The following is a 13838-nucleotide window of genomic DNA, read 5'->3' as shown; positions in this document are numbered from 1 at the left end:
CATCTCTGATGAAAAAGTGGGCTTTCCAGTGCCGGGCTCAGCTGTGTGCAGCCAGGAATGGCCAAGGCAGGCAGGTCCCAGTGCTCCGGCCAGGTTCTCCAACGTGGCCCTGGGGTTCTCATCTGTGAAATGGCCCCGGTGATCCACACCAGAGGGCAGCAGCCAGAGAGCAGCTGGGCAGCCTGGGGGCAGGGTGCCCTTCAGCAACTTCCCCAGAGCCCAGCGCTGGCCGGGGTCTGCGCCTCCCCACCTCACACCCACAGGCTTGCTGCCAGCTCTGGTTACAGCGCCGCCGCCTGGGGCTCCCCAAGGAGGAGTGGGCGGGGGCTGGGGGTGCTCCCAGGGTTGGCTGGGGGAAAACATCTATGGTTGCCATTGACAAGCTCGGGGCTAGGGACCCCACTGTGCTGAGCACTTTCATCCCCACCCTGACTTCACAGAAGCGGGGCGTGAGGTTTGGAGGGGGCCGGGAACTGGCCCAGGACACTCAGAAGCTAGGGCACCGATGCACATCCCCTCCGTGACGACACGACGCAGTCCTGGCCAGCTCGGGCACAGGAGGAGCAGGAGGCCGGCAGCTTTCAGAAGCCCTGAGATCTCCCTGGGAGCTTGGCCTTCCGTCCGAGGCCGAGGCCAAGTGCTGACCCCCTGCCCTCGCAGGGACAGTAGGCCGGGGCTGCCCACCACGGAAGGCCCGGAAAGGAGGGGTCAGCATCCCGAGGGGACAGGACCCTCCATTGGCTCTGGCTTTTCGGGGGGGTGTGCTGACCCTAGGCCACCGTCCAGGGTGCTCTGCCCCCTGCCCCAGGCAGACCGTCTCTCTCTCAGCGTCCCGCAAGCTCATCTCCGGGCCCCAGCCCAGCAAACCCAGGTGAGGGGCCTGCCTGGTGACCGGGGCACATCGCCCAGGGGAGGGGCTGTTCCCAGTGGGAAAGGAGTGGCCGTGGCCACGGACTGGGGGTCCTAGTCAGGACAGACGGGATTCCGGGAACTCCACTCACTGTCCAGAAAGTGACCCGATAGCCACCCCAGAGTTGTCCTGACAGGACCTTAAAGCCTGGGAAGCCGACCTGCGCTGAGAGGCCTATGGTGATTGGGGAGGACGTGGGGGCCTCCAGCGGCCCAGGACACCAAGCGGACAGGACGGGCCCTGTACTGGGGGTCTTGGCCCAAAGCCCCCACTACACAGTGAGACAGACCTGAAACCAGAAAAGTCTTTATTGCAAAGGTACAAAAGCGTCACAGCAGAGATGTACAGCAATAAATTAGGTGGTGGCCGTGAGGGGACAGGGCAGGTGTGGGCCACGACATAAGGTCTCTTCTCAATAATTTATATCATGATAAAAGCAGCACAAAAATAAATATTGAAATGAAACTGCTGGGCAGGCAGAGGCGGGGAAAACCGGTGGGTGCCGAGCTTACGAAGGGGAGGCCCCGTCCCCCGGGGGGCCAGGCCCTGCGGGTGTCAGGGACTCGTGAGTCAGAAGCACAGGAGGACAAACCCACGCCACAAAGACGTCCCTGCCTTTTGTCTTAAATAAAAAACCCATATATTAAAATTGTGACAATGACATCTCAATGATCCAAAAAGAAAAGCAGGAGGGAGCGAGCCAGTCTTCCTTCCCTGGCCCCTGATCCCGGGAGGGCAATGGGCAGCTGCGGGGACAGCTCCTCCGAGGCCCCAGCCAGCACTCGCCCACCTGCACCCCACGGGACGGGGCGCTCTGTGAACCCGGGGCGGCCACTGGGCAGGACAGCCGGCCAGGGTGGGCAGGGGGTGCGCCCAGGTGCCCAGGCCATCTGCGGGACCCAAGTCAGATGGGCAGGAGGGGAGACCAAGGGCAGCGGGAGGCGACCGGGCCTCCCACCTCGGGCTGCGAGCTGGTGCCTGAGGAGCCAGGCGGGGTGGCGACAGGTTCCCACTGCCCTGCCCTCGACGGCTGCTCTGCTCTAAGAGGCTGACAGTACCCAACAGGAAAAGAGTTACGAAAAGTCTGTACGATAAAATGTGTATATAATTTTATATATATATATATACTTTTCTCTCTTTTTTAAATATTTCCCCATGGTCCTTATTGACATCCAATGTGGATTACCTACCATGGCTATGCGATCAACAGCTTTTGCTTACACACCGGGCCTTTCTGTTACACACCAGGTTGTGTAAGGATCCAGCGCCCCAGACCCTCTGCCTTCTCCCAGGACAGGGACAAGGCCATGTGGCAATGCTGCTGGAGAGGCCCAGGTGCCCTGTCTGCTCCTGCCAGCAGACACAGAAGCTGGACGCAGCCCTTGGGGCTGTCAGTCCTCCCCCAACCCTGGCATGGCTGACACCTGCTTGCTGGGGGTCTCCCTGGGTGGCAGGGCACAAGAGGAAACCGGGAGCTGGAGCCCAGCGGCTTCTGGCCAGTGATGGGGCTCAGCAGCTCACTCAGACCCAGGGCCGTGGCCCCAGCATCCTCCCAGGAGGGGTAGAAGTGGCCGTCCATGCCCAGCCCACACAGGGAGCCCCCGCGGTGGCTCTCAAGGAAGGGAAGCCCCAGCAAAGGTCACCTGCCCCAGAAAGGGCAGGTGAAGGTTCCAGGGAACTCAGCACCAGGCTCGCAGAGTCCCCTCGTCTCCTCTGTGCTGACACACCATCCAGGTGCTTCCGGGAGGCCCGTCCGGTCCGTGTGGACTTCCTGGCCCAGAGCCTGCCACCTCGCCCACCATCACCTCCTCTGCCCCATTCAAGCCCGCCTCGTCTTCTGATCCCACCCAGCCCCCTGCTCTCTCACCTCCTCCAGCAGTGGGAGCCACAGGCAGCCGGGCGCCCCCCAGCTCCATGGCCGCTCCGGAGGCCTCGCTGACAGCCCGCCGTTCCGCACAGAACCTGCTCCCCACCCACCTCCCAGCCCCCAAGGCCCATCGCCCCCTTCCCATGCTGGGCACCACCTTCCCGGGCTCTGCGAGGCGGCCGCAGTGGGGGCTGGGTCCCCAGGCCAGGCTGCCACTGCTCCTCAATAGGGACCTCCTTCCGGCCACCCCGACACAGAGAGAAAACTCACAACACTCATGCACCTGCACCCACAGGCCCCCCCAGGACCACTTGCAACCAGCCACTCCTCCCAGGCCCCTGGTGCTGCAGGTGCTCTTCTGAGGTGGCAGGGGGACAGGCACGCTGACGTGTGTTGACAGGCTGCTGGTGGGAGGGGTGGAAGACGGAGCCCTTGCCACCCAGGCCACAGGGCCAGGGACCTGCTGAGGGCCCTCCCTGCAGACATCCCAACTCCCCCGGCACAGGACACAGGCTCCGGAAGAGAGACAGTCCGCAGAGAGCTGGCAGGGCCCAGAGGAAGGCGAGGTGCGTGTGTGTGCATGTGCGTGTGTGTGGGCGTGTGGGCAGGCGTGCGGCACACGGGCTCACAGGCCCCTAACTCTTCATCAGGCCCCTGTGACCTCGCCCCGCCAGGAGCCCCACGGGAGCCTGTGCTTGGACTCGGGGTTTCAGGGGTCTGCTCCCCATGGGACCCTCCAACAAGCACGAGGGACAGCCCCTCTGGCCCCACCGCCGGCCCCCTCGCCCAACCGGGGCCGGCACTAGGAGGCGGCCGAGAAGGGCACGGAGCTGGAGATCTCAGCGGACTTGACGATGGTGATGACGCTGGTGGTGGCCACCTTGGTGGGCGTGATGGGCCCGCGCGCCACGGTGCGGGCAAAGGTCTGCAGGGCCTCGTACTTGGAGCGCAGGGCGTCCAGCTCCAGCTTCATGCTGCTGTTCTCACGCGCCAGCTTCTCCACCTCCTGCTGCAGCTCCACGCGCTGCCGCTCCAGCTCCTCCTTCTGCGTCACCCGCTTGATGCGGCAGCTGGCGGCGTAGCCGCGGTTCTTGAGCGTGCGCCGGCGCTGCTTCAGACGGACCACCTCCTCCTTGGTGAGGCCCCGCAGGTGCTGGTTCAGCTCCCGCACCGACATGGACACCAGCTCATCGTCGCTGAGCACTGGGGCGTTCTCGCCCGCCTCCTTCTTGACCTGCGGGGCCACAGCACGGGGTCAGGACCGGGGCGAGGGAGGCCTCGCTGCAGGGACCCCAGAGGACCACTTGGAACGTTGCCGTGGACGAGCCCGGCTCCTGGCAGGGCCCCCCTGCATCGCAGGCTGGCCTTCACTCCATCAGGGAATGGGGACGGTCACTGTGGGGTCACTCAACATTGTGCACAGGATGTAAGGCAGGACGGTCCCCGATGGGGGCCGTTGGCCCCACCTGCCATTACCCAGTTACTGTCTGCCACCCAAACTCTGCGAGGCCGCAGCCTGCACGCGTGCTGCCCTCTGTGGGTCTCCAGCGCCTGGTGCACGACTGACACGGGCAGGGGAGCGAGGGGAAGGCGAGGCAGCCTACTGTTCCGCACCCTCGGACCCAGGAGGCCCAGCCAGGGCCTGGCGGGACACGGCCACATCCACCTGCAGGGCCTCAGGAGGGGCTTGGAGAGGCACAGCCCACAAATACCGAGAGTCCCCGCTCCAGCGGGACCCAGCTCTGCTCCCGAGCCAGGAGACGGCCGGCCCAAGGGCACACGCTGGCCTCCAAAGCTGAGAGCCCCAGGAGGCGGGCAGCCGGAGCCAGGCCCGGGGAGCTGGAGCAGCACCGTTCACACGTGCCCTGCCCGGGGCCTGGCGGGACCAGAGGCCGCACTGCCCACGCCAGGGTGCCGGGGCGATGAGCACATCCTGGCCAGGAGGCACCATCCCTCCCGCCCCCTCCACCCAGGAGTTATGTCCTTGGACGTAAGCCTGCGTCTCCGAAGGCTGCAACCCTCGATTCTGTCGACATCTCTCGGGGACACCTCCTCCCGCCCTCTTCCAGGTGACAGGCCTTCCTCCCTCACGGTCCGGGCAGTCCTGGGACAGGGGGCTGCGCGGTGGAGACGGGGTGGCCCCTTACCTTTAACGCCTTGTTCGGTTTGGGGTTAGTCGTCATAACCTGGGACAGGCACCCGGACAGAACTGCGGAAAATCACTGCAGGATCACAGAACAGAAACGCACGTGGTTAGCTCCTGGCTGCGCTGCCGTGACAAGTGACCTGAAGCAGGGATGTCCCACTGCAGAGACGCTCCGAGGAGGCTCAGCTCCTCGCACTGTGCCATCCAGTCAGCCCCACAAAAGCAAGGAGGAGCCCAGCCTGGCCTGAGAGCTCCCCAGGGGGGCACCCTGGCCGGGCCTGAGCCTCTGCTCGGCCGCGCCCCCCACTCCAGCATCAGCCCAGGGAGCCGCCCAGACCCACCTTGTCCCAGTGCCCGGTAGCCACACGGCCGTCCCGCGCTGCCCGCCGGGCCTGTGCTGTGAGCACCAGCGCCTTGGGGTGAGGCCAGGTGTGAGCAGCTGTTGCTTCCTGTTCTGACTCCCACTCTGAGCTCCGACGTTCGCACCTGCGGGGCACAGGAGGCCACAGTGAAGGGCCGAGGCACGCAGCGGCCAGGCCCCCTCCCGAGAACAGCCGTGCCCAGCACTTGAGCAGTGCGCCGGCCAGGGGCAGCACCCTGCCCCGCCAAAAGCCTGTCACCCCCGACCCAGCCTGGCTCCCCGAGAAGCAGGGCCCCTTCGGGGAGCCCCTGCCCTTGCAGAGCTCACCCCAACGAGGGACGGGTGGAGCCCTGTGTCGGCCCCAGCCCGGCCCCGCCCTCCCGGCAGACCCACCTCCGCGAAGGGCACTGCAGCTGTGACATCACCGCCGCCACCTAGACTGCCCCACAGCCATGACCTGAGGCCCAGACGGTGGCCAGAGGCTCCCCACGCCAGCCAGCCCGGACCCGGGAGGTGGGAGCCACCACCTCACGCGCTCATGGACTGTCTGGCGGGAGTCGTCCCCGCCGCCCGCCAGCCCCCCTACGCCCGCCCTTCTCATTTTCGCGTCTGCATTGTGTCACACATTCTAATCATTCATGAAAAAGCCAGCCAAAGCATCCCAAGCATGATTCCCCTCTGATAGTTGCCATGGTGACCTTGGGAAGTAGCCAACCCCTGATGGTCGCCATGGAAACAGAGAAGCCCACAGCAACAATGGCTTCGGGCTGGCGGTGCAGACACGGCAGGTTGCGGGACAGTAAACAAACCCTTGGTGCCCTGGCAGCCAGGGGGGCAGGAGGGGAACAGGCACCTGGCACACTGACGCCAGCTTACGGGATCAGGGTCCGCTCCCCAGGTTCCAAACGCCACGTGAAGTGAACTGAGCAGAGAGACCGTCAGAGAAACGCGCCCAAGGAGGGGAAATGGGGCCCCAGAGACGGAGCCGCATCAAAGCCTCCATCTGGGGGGAGCGAGACTCAGGGGGATGGGCTCCACAACGCCCACAGTCCTGGGACCCTCACTGCAGCATGGCCTGGGCCTCCACCCATTGGCCCTGCCGCCAAGGGCCCGCCCGCCCCTCACCCCAGAGGCTGCCAACACGACAGAGGGGCCGGCACCCAGGCCTGCAGACGCCGACTGCCCCTTGCATCGTGGCTGCTCTCCCAGGTACTAATGATGGCGGTGGAGAGCAGGACGGCAGCGGGGCCGAGCCGGGTATGGCCTCCGGGGGCCCGCACTCCTCGGCACCCCTCGCAAGGTTTCACACGGGTGCCCGAGCCAGACACGCAGCAGGCTGAGGCAACCCTAGCAGGGAGCTAAGAGCCGCTTCCTGACAGTGGCTTGATGCCCTGGCATCTGGGGGCACCAACGAGCACCCCACAGGCCCGCCCCTCCCTGCAGGTGCGGGGGTCAAAGCCAGGCTGAAGGAGTCTCCAGGAGCCTGGCGGGAGCCCGGCGGCTGGGAGAGCCTGAGAAACTTCTCCATGGCGGGCGGGTGGCCGGCGGGGACCGTTCCAGCTCACACTCCCAAGCACGTCAGCACACAAGGGCCCGGAGCCGCCAGGGCATAGCTGTGCGGTGAGTCACCAGCTGTTTACAGAGCTGGGAGCTCACATTCCCACAGCCCCGAGGCCCCTCCCACCCTGCCAGGACCCGATGGGAAAAGGAAGGCCCCAGCCAAGGAGGGGCCTGCTCAGACCCCCCACCACACCCCACAGGCGTTCTGTGGCCCCCCCCCCCCGGGGATGGTGACATGCCAGCTCAGCCAGGTCATGGGCCGTGTTCAGGGCAGGGATGCCCCCCGGGGACCTGACCACCAGGAATCACGTGGCAGGACACCTAGGTGACCAGGACGCGCACAGGCCTGGGCCGCAGCGCTCGGCGAGCTTGGCCTCCTCCCCTGCACATAAGGGTCTATCGCCCACATCAGCGAGGTGAAGGTTGCCCGGGCATAGCCCCGTGTTCATGGGCTCTGAGCCCATCTCGCCTGCGCCCCTGGACTAATGGGGGCCCACCACCATGGGCAAGGAGCCTCAGCAGAGACGGGAGAGCAGCCCTGGGGTCCCGCCTGGGGTCTGAGCGAGGAGGACGCCTCTCTCTAAGAGAGGGCACCATGGTGGGGTCCGACCTCAGGGAACTGTCCCTAGTTCTCAGACCTTCTCTCCAAAGAGAGTGACAGGAGGACTAGAGGAGCGAACGTGCCGAGGTGACGGCTGCCCTGGTCTCGAGACAAAGTTGGGGAGTAATTCAGTAAACCCTCTTCTCTCTGTGGGTCTTAATCTCCTCTCCTGAAAAATGAGGGGATCAGAAATGGGGCCCCAGGGTCTTGTCCAGCTCCCAAAGGTTCTCGGCTGGGTCCAATGGGTGACGCTAGGAGAGAGACCCTGGCTGGGGGCTCCATTCTCAACCCCCAGACTTCAGGGTCTGTACCAGAGGCCCCCTGAGGAACCAGAGACGGGGGGAGGCTGGGAAACCCCAGGCAGGACACCATTGCACAGCTCTGTGCTCATAAGCAGGACCCCCACTGCCTCGGCCCCTTCAGGGACCCGCTTTCCTGGGAAGTTTTCACCAACTGCTGGAGAGACGCGCTGCCCACCCGCCCCGTCTGCGCCCCAGCGGCCTGCCCCGCGAGAACCTCATCGCACAGCCACAGGCTCCAGGTCCAGGGGCAGAGAGCCCTTCTCTTGGGAACTCAGTACACAGAGAAGAGCTGCACTGTCCCTTACCTCTACCCAAAATACACAAAACACATGTGCTATCGACCTAAAGACACTCCAAACGTTAGAACAAGGACAACCTGCTTTTGGTTCAGAGGAGCGAGGTTCAGAGGAGAGTTTCGGATGAGTGAAAAAGAGTCAGTGAAACAAGTGATTTTAAAACAACTGTCCTAAAATGGGTATTTGTAAGCCACGGAACCTCAGGCAACCTCCACGGGCACCAGAGCACACACAGGAAGAACTGTCTTCTGAGCCGGCCGGAACCCAGCCGGGGTTACACACTGCAGCCTGGCGCGGTGGGGCCAGGCGCGCGCCCCAGAAGCTGGCCTCCCCTCCTGTCAAGGGTCTAACGCCACATTACCGCATCAGCAACCGTCAGCGCCAAAAACGCCTCTCCAACAGCTGCCCACGAGGATGCTCCAGCTGGGCTGTCCCACGTCCACGGACCGACAAGTCTTAGCGATGCCGTGTGCAGAGAGCCCGCGCTCCCAGGGGCTTTCTGATGCCACTCCAGTCACCCGAGCAGCTCAGCGGCCCGTGCCAGGCTGCGTCTGGAACGGTGTGTCTGCACGTCCGCTGCGTGCACCCACTTGCCCATCCAAGTGGGAGTGACCACGCGCGTCCCCTTCAGCCCAGAGGGGGGCTGCTGGTCAGGAGCGGGCGCAGTCAGCACTTAGAACGTGGAACACCTTTCGGGCGACTATTTTTCTAACTGAAGAGGCTGGTTTTCAACCCAAAGCCAGAAACTTCATTCTGACGTACATCTAAACAAGGTGAACAAGGAAGGATAATTTCCTTTAAAAGCAGAGGAAACACCCGAGCAGCTCAGATGGAGTCAGCTCCAGTGACCGCACAGTTTGGAATAAATTAGGGAGCCCGGGGCGCCCCGCCCCTTCCGGCCCGTAAAGAACAGGGCAGGGCGACTCTGCCCAGGGGAGCTGGGCATCGCGGCCCTGCGCTCCGGGAGGGCGGGGCAGGTGGCCCAGGTTCCACCATCCACCACTGCCTTCCAGAAGCAGGTGCGTCCAAGGCCAGGATCTCGGGTGCCTTCGGGTTCCTTTTTACTTTCCAACTCCCAGCAAACGCCTACTGCTTGGCACTAGCTCGTGTGGGAAACTCACAGCCCTGGCCGTCCCCAGCACACTCCGGCCCTCTCTGGGCTGGGCCCGGGTTGGGGGTTTCTCCACCAATAACACCAGGCCCAGGCAGCTGATGGGAGCCAGGGCCCCACCCAAGGATAATCTCCTAGGTTGCCATCATGTAGGAGAAAAGATTTTGAGTTTCAAAGGGCTCCAATGCTGACTTAACGACTGGCCCACCCACTCATCTGGCCTGTGAGCTGCATGCGGGCAGGAAGCTGAACCTCTGGCACCTGTTCCAGCGGGCAGAGAGCGGAGGCGGCCGCTCCGGAGCCTCCCAGCAACTGCTAGGCGTGGGGTACCCCTCCCACTGCCATCCTCCCAGGTCCCCAAGGCTGTCAGGGTGGGGAAGAGGGAGGAGGGGAGCCGAGGGGTTCCGTCTTGGAGGAGCAGGTTCCCACTCCAGGCCGCAGAGCAGCAACCGCTTCACCTGACAGGTGCAAACCCTGAAGCCAGAAGCCACCCAGATGTGGCCGACTCTGCTCTGCAGGGCTGCGGGCCTCTCACAGGTGACCAAAGCTGAGCGCCCCTCCGGCTGGCTGCACGGCGGGGTTGACCCACACAGCGGGCTCCTGACAAACAAGCAAACGCTGACTCGTCCACAGTGACCTGTTGCCTCACCGGCTGAACACAGGCCCCAGGACCAGGAGGGCTTGGGACCACCTCCAGACCACCCTGCCCGCCTCCGGACACAGGGTTCTGCTGATGTCACACCCCAGCTCCCCTCAACGTGGGGGGTGTCCCGCAGCACCTCGCTGTGCACCCCACCAGCCCGGCCCACACCCAGCCTGCAGGCTGGCCCTGGCTGGCTGCCCTCCGGCAAGACAAGACTGTCTGCCCGGCTTGGGGGACGTCTGGTCACCTTGTGTTTGCGGTTCGAGGAAGCTGTGTCATCCTGGCTCCATCCGGAGGTGACTCAGGCGGCTGCCGGGCTGACAGCAGGCTGAATGCCACACCCCCCACCGTGCGCTGGCCCCTCGCTCCCGCTGGCCCCTCGCTCCCACTGGCCCTTCGCTCCTACAGCCCCAGCTTCAGGCCAGTCCCTGCTCCCCTTGCACCCCTCCGGGTGGTCCCTCCGCCTCCAGGCTCCCCTTCAGAGTTCTGTTCTCTCCCCAGCCATCTCATGCTGCCCAGGGCTCCAGTCAGCCTCAACCTCCACGTGTAGCCAGGATGCTCCCTGGAAAAACCGACAGGCCCGAGACACACGCGTCTCCCGCAGCTGCCCTCCCGTGTCTCCAGCTCAGACGACCCACCATGGCATTCACGCAGACATCACCCCCCAGGCCTCACCTCTCCCTCCACGGCCGCTCGCTGACCCCAGCCTGCTGGCCTCAACCGAGTCTTCCTGCAGATGCTCTGGCCCCCCGCTTCTCATCAGGACTCCTGCCTCAGTCCCTCAAATGCAGCCCCCCAGGCAGGCGGAGGGACCCACTGGCTCAGAGTCCCTCCCAAGCTGCCCATTCCCTTGGCCACCTGTCGCCATTCCAGGCCTCCACCTCTGGCTTCTGACAGCAGCCCCCCCCCCCCCCCCCGCAATCTGCACTGGCTTCGCACCCTTCTCCCGTCACCCCTGCCCTCCCCTCTCCAGCCCTCGCTTCACCAGAAAGCCCCATTCCTGCCCTCCTTGTAATGGGTGGGCGCCTGGTCTTTCTGTTGGAGCCCTGCCTCCCTCACTGGGCGGAGAGCAGGGGGCACTCTGACCTACACCCGCTCCCCCAACTCCTGGCAGGTGACAGGGGCCGCACAAACAGGTGTGTCAGCACTGCACTGAAGGGAGGGAGCCTAGGGGACACCTTCTACCCCACACCTCTGTGCCACCCCTTGCCCAGGACGCCCAGACATCAGGCAGGGTGCCCCACTGGACCCTGGACCCGGGGCTCTGCCACCGCAGGCCAGGCGAGAACCCTCGGGACTTGGTTTCCTCATCTAAGATGGGGGCGGGGGTGTGTGTGTGTGTGGACTGTGTGCCAACCTAGGTTCACTTCTACCTGCTCCGAAACCCTATGACTTTAAGGTGACACTTTCAGTTTCCTGAAACTGTAAGAAAGAGGAAACACGACGAGCCCGTGACTTATAAAAAGCAAAAGTAAATAGCGGAGCGATGCATCTCCCATTGCAGAGAACGTGGGGGGGTTGGGGGGGAGGGAGGGTGAGTCACTGTTTACTGCTCAGGGGGAGCAGCTTCACAGTGGACGCTCCCAGCCCATTTCCCGTGTGGACTGGACCCTGAATCCAGAAAGTCCACACCAGAAACCTTTAGACCCAGGCAGGACTTCTTCTAGGTCGCCTGTGACTGTAAACAAACTCCGCAGAGTGAAAGCGTGCACGGCGGACAAAGAACAGACCGGAACCCGACCTCACGCAGTGGCAGCCTGGGCGCTGGAGAAAGGGCTGGAACGCAGCAAGCCCCGCACTCAGGAAGAGCGACTCCCCCAGTAGCCTCGACTCAACTCCCATTTTTAGCAACCACCTTGAAAGTAAGCGACGCTGAACTTGGACCCGGGCCCTTAAAGTCCAGCGACCTTCAAGCACAAAAGGAAATGCGCTCCGGGGAGAAGCCTCGCTTTGTGTTTTTGAGTTAATAAACATTTTATTTTGGAATAAAGAGAGGTCTAGTTGTAAGTTATGAAAGCAGACGCCCTCTCCCGAGCTCAAACTCGGACATTCCTACTGGGTCACCACTGAGGAAGGGCCATGCTTAGGAAGCCTGTCAGCTACCCACAATGCAACAGGTTGCAGGTGTGCCCCACCCACCTGCACAGCCCACCTGCAACTTCCCAGACCTCTCCCACCTGCTTAGACTAACATTTTTTTTAAACAGCGCCATTCCCCCACCAAAGACACCAGGCTCAGAGCCCAGGCCCCAGAGCTGGCACACAGGACACACAGCTGCACTTTCTCAAGATACCTGCTCCGTGATCGCCGTGACAGCAAACCTCACCAACGCCAGTAAACGGGTCAGGGGAGAGCGGGTGGGCACCCAAGCCACACTCGTGGGAGCCCAGTGATTCTGTGTCGGGTTCCCGAGGCCAGGCACCCGGCAAGAGGAGGTGGCTGAGGGTTGGTCAACTGTTGAATGAACTGTTAGGTGGGACATCCCATTTCTGCCTCAGCTACAACAGCTGTGTGAAAGGTCAAAGGAACGTAATCATTAACACAAGACACAGCAGGGAACTTCCAGCAAGCCCGAACACGGGCCCCTCCAGCATGTGTTCTGCGTTGCCCAGAAGACCCCACAAACTACCACGACAGACAGATGGCAAGGCGGTCTGCCTTTCCTGGGGCAGACCTAGGCACCCAGCCAAATAGCCGCGTCCCCTCCGAGGTCCCGGGGAAGGCGCGTGGAAGAGGCAGAGACATTATCTGTTTCCCAAAGTCAGCAGAATCACAGAAAAAAAGCCGCATTTAGAGTTAGAAGACACGGAGACCCCCCCCCCCCCGTTCGCAGATGTGGAAAATGAGACCGCGGGCCACGGGGGAAGCGACACGTTCGCCCTGTCCCCCTCCCCACCCCACGCCTCCAGAGCAGGGCTCTCTCCGGGAAACGGCTGGCAGGTCAGCTGCTCAGAACGTGACCTCGGGCCGCGAAGTCCCCTGCGGGGTCCTTCCCCTCCCCACCCCAGAGAGGCGTGGCCCCCGCCGCGAACACGGGTGGGAAGTGGCCGCAGGGCCGGGCAGGACAGCACGCCGGGCCGGCGGAAGCGCCCAGGTGACCGAGGCCGGGTCTGCCCAGCGAGACCACGCGCTGCCCGCGCTCCCCGGCACGTGGCGTTTATTTTCGCCCCCGCCTTCCCGCCTCAAGCGGATCCCCGGGTGGGGGGGAAAGGCAGAGCAAGGTGGGGTGGGGGGGTGCCGGGCTCCCCGCCCGCCCTGTGCTGGGGCGCCCACCGCCTCCGAGCTCGGGCCCCGGGGGAGGCAGGGATCGGGGATCTGGGATCGGGGGGCTCTCCCCGGCCCCAGGGGAAGGCGATCTGCCCAAGGGCGGGACCAGACCCCCCCAGCCCGCGGCCGCCCGGGGCGGACACCTGACGGCAGGTGCGCGGGCCGGCGCGCGGGATCCCGGTCCAGCCCCACTCCGCGCGGGTCCGCGGGGCCGTGACTCAGCGGCGGGCGGGCCCCGCGCCCCCGGCCCCACCCCGCCCGCTCCTCACCTGGCGTCGCGCGGGGGCGCGGGCGCGCGGCGGCTCCTCGCGGGCACGCGCTCTCCTCGCGCTCCCTCCCGCGCTCCCCCGGGGCCGCCGCCTCCGCCGCGCGCTCGGGCTCCGACTTCGCGAAGAACAACAAGTCCCCCCACCGCCCGCCGCCAGCCTGCCCGCCCGCCCGCCGGCTCCCAGCATCTGACACCGCTTCCGGGATCGGCGTCGGCGCGCGTCACGCCGCCCCGCCCACCGCGCGCCGCCGCCCCGCCCACCTGAGGCCCCGCCCACGCGGGGCCCCGCCGCGGGCCATCGCCCCCATCGCCCCGCCCACACAAGAGGCCCCGCCCCCTAGGGCCCCGCCCCTCTGGCGCAGGCGCACGGAGCCGGCCCTCGTCCGCGCCTCCCGCGCCCACCTGGGTAGGGCTGGCGGGCTGCACCTGTGCTCACAGGTGTTGCGCGCCCCGCGTGGTGGCAGTCCCGGCGCGCACGTGGAGGCAGTCGTCCCCGTTCATCGTAC

At 64.8% G+C, this 13838-nt stretch overlaps 1 protein-coding gene across 5 annotated transcripts; it reads right to left on the bottom strand.

The window, feature by feature from the left end:
• Positions 1-1200: 1200 nt before the first annotated feature.
• Positions 1201-13496, bottom strand: MAFK (MAF bZIP transcription factor K). 5 transcript variants are annotated; one of them, XM_070566119.1, is made up of 4 exons: positions 13334-13496; positions 5265-5409; positions 4925-4999; positions 1201-4011 (listed from the first exon to the last, which is right to left on the bottom strand). In XM_070566119.1, exons 3-4 carry the CDS (start codon positions 4958-4960, stop codon positions 3580-3582), a joined length of 468 nt encoding a protein of 155 aa, XP_070422220.1. In that variant the 5' UTR covers positions 4961-4999; positions 5265-5409; positions 13334-13496; the 3' UTR covers positions 1201-3579. The 5 variants fall into 5 exon arrangements, with proteins under 5 accessions (XP_070422220.1, XP_070422223.1, XP_070422222.1 ...); XM_070566122.1 differs by lacking the exon at positions 13334-13496 and adding an exon at positions 12091-12746; XM_070566121.1 differs by lacking the exon at positions 13334-13496 and adding an exon at positions 8405-9202.
• Between the last annotated feature and the right edge of the window lie 342 nt (positions 13497-13838).

The sequence above is a fragment of the Equus przewalskii genome, chromosome 12 (genome assembly GCF_037783145.1).
Source record: "Equus przewalskii isolate Varuska chromosome 12, EquPr2, whole genome shotgun sequence".
NCBI lineage: Eukaryota > Metazoa > Chordata > Mammalia > Perissodactyla > Equidae > Equus > Equus przewalskii.
The sequence above is the reverse complement of the archived record's forward strand: the minus strand, read 5'-3'. Positions and strand labels throughout refer to the sequence as shown.

Excerpts from the sequence above, each read along its gene's own strand:
- MAFK (XM_070566119.1), bottom strand. The coding sequence starts at position 4,960 with ATGACGACTAACCCCAAACCGAACAAGGCGTTAAAG. Across the intron at positions 4,012-4,924 it reads AACCGAACAAGGCGTTAAAG|GTCAAGAAGGAGGCGGGCGA; the intron begins GTAAGGGGCCAC and ends GTGGCCCCGCAG.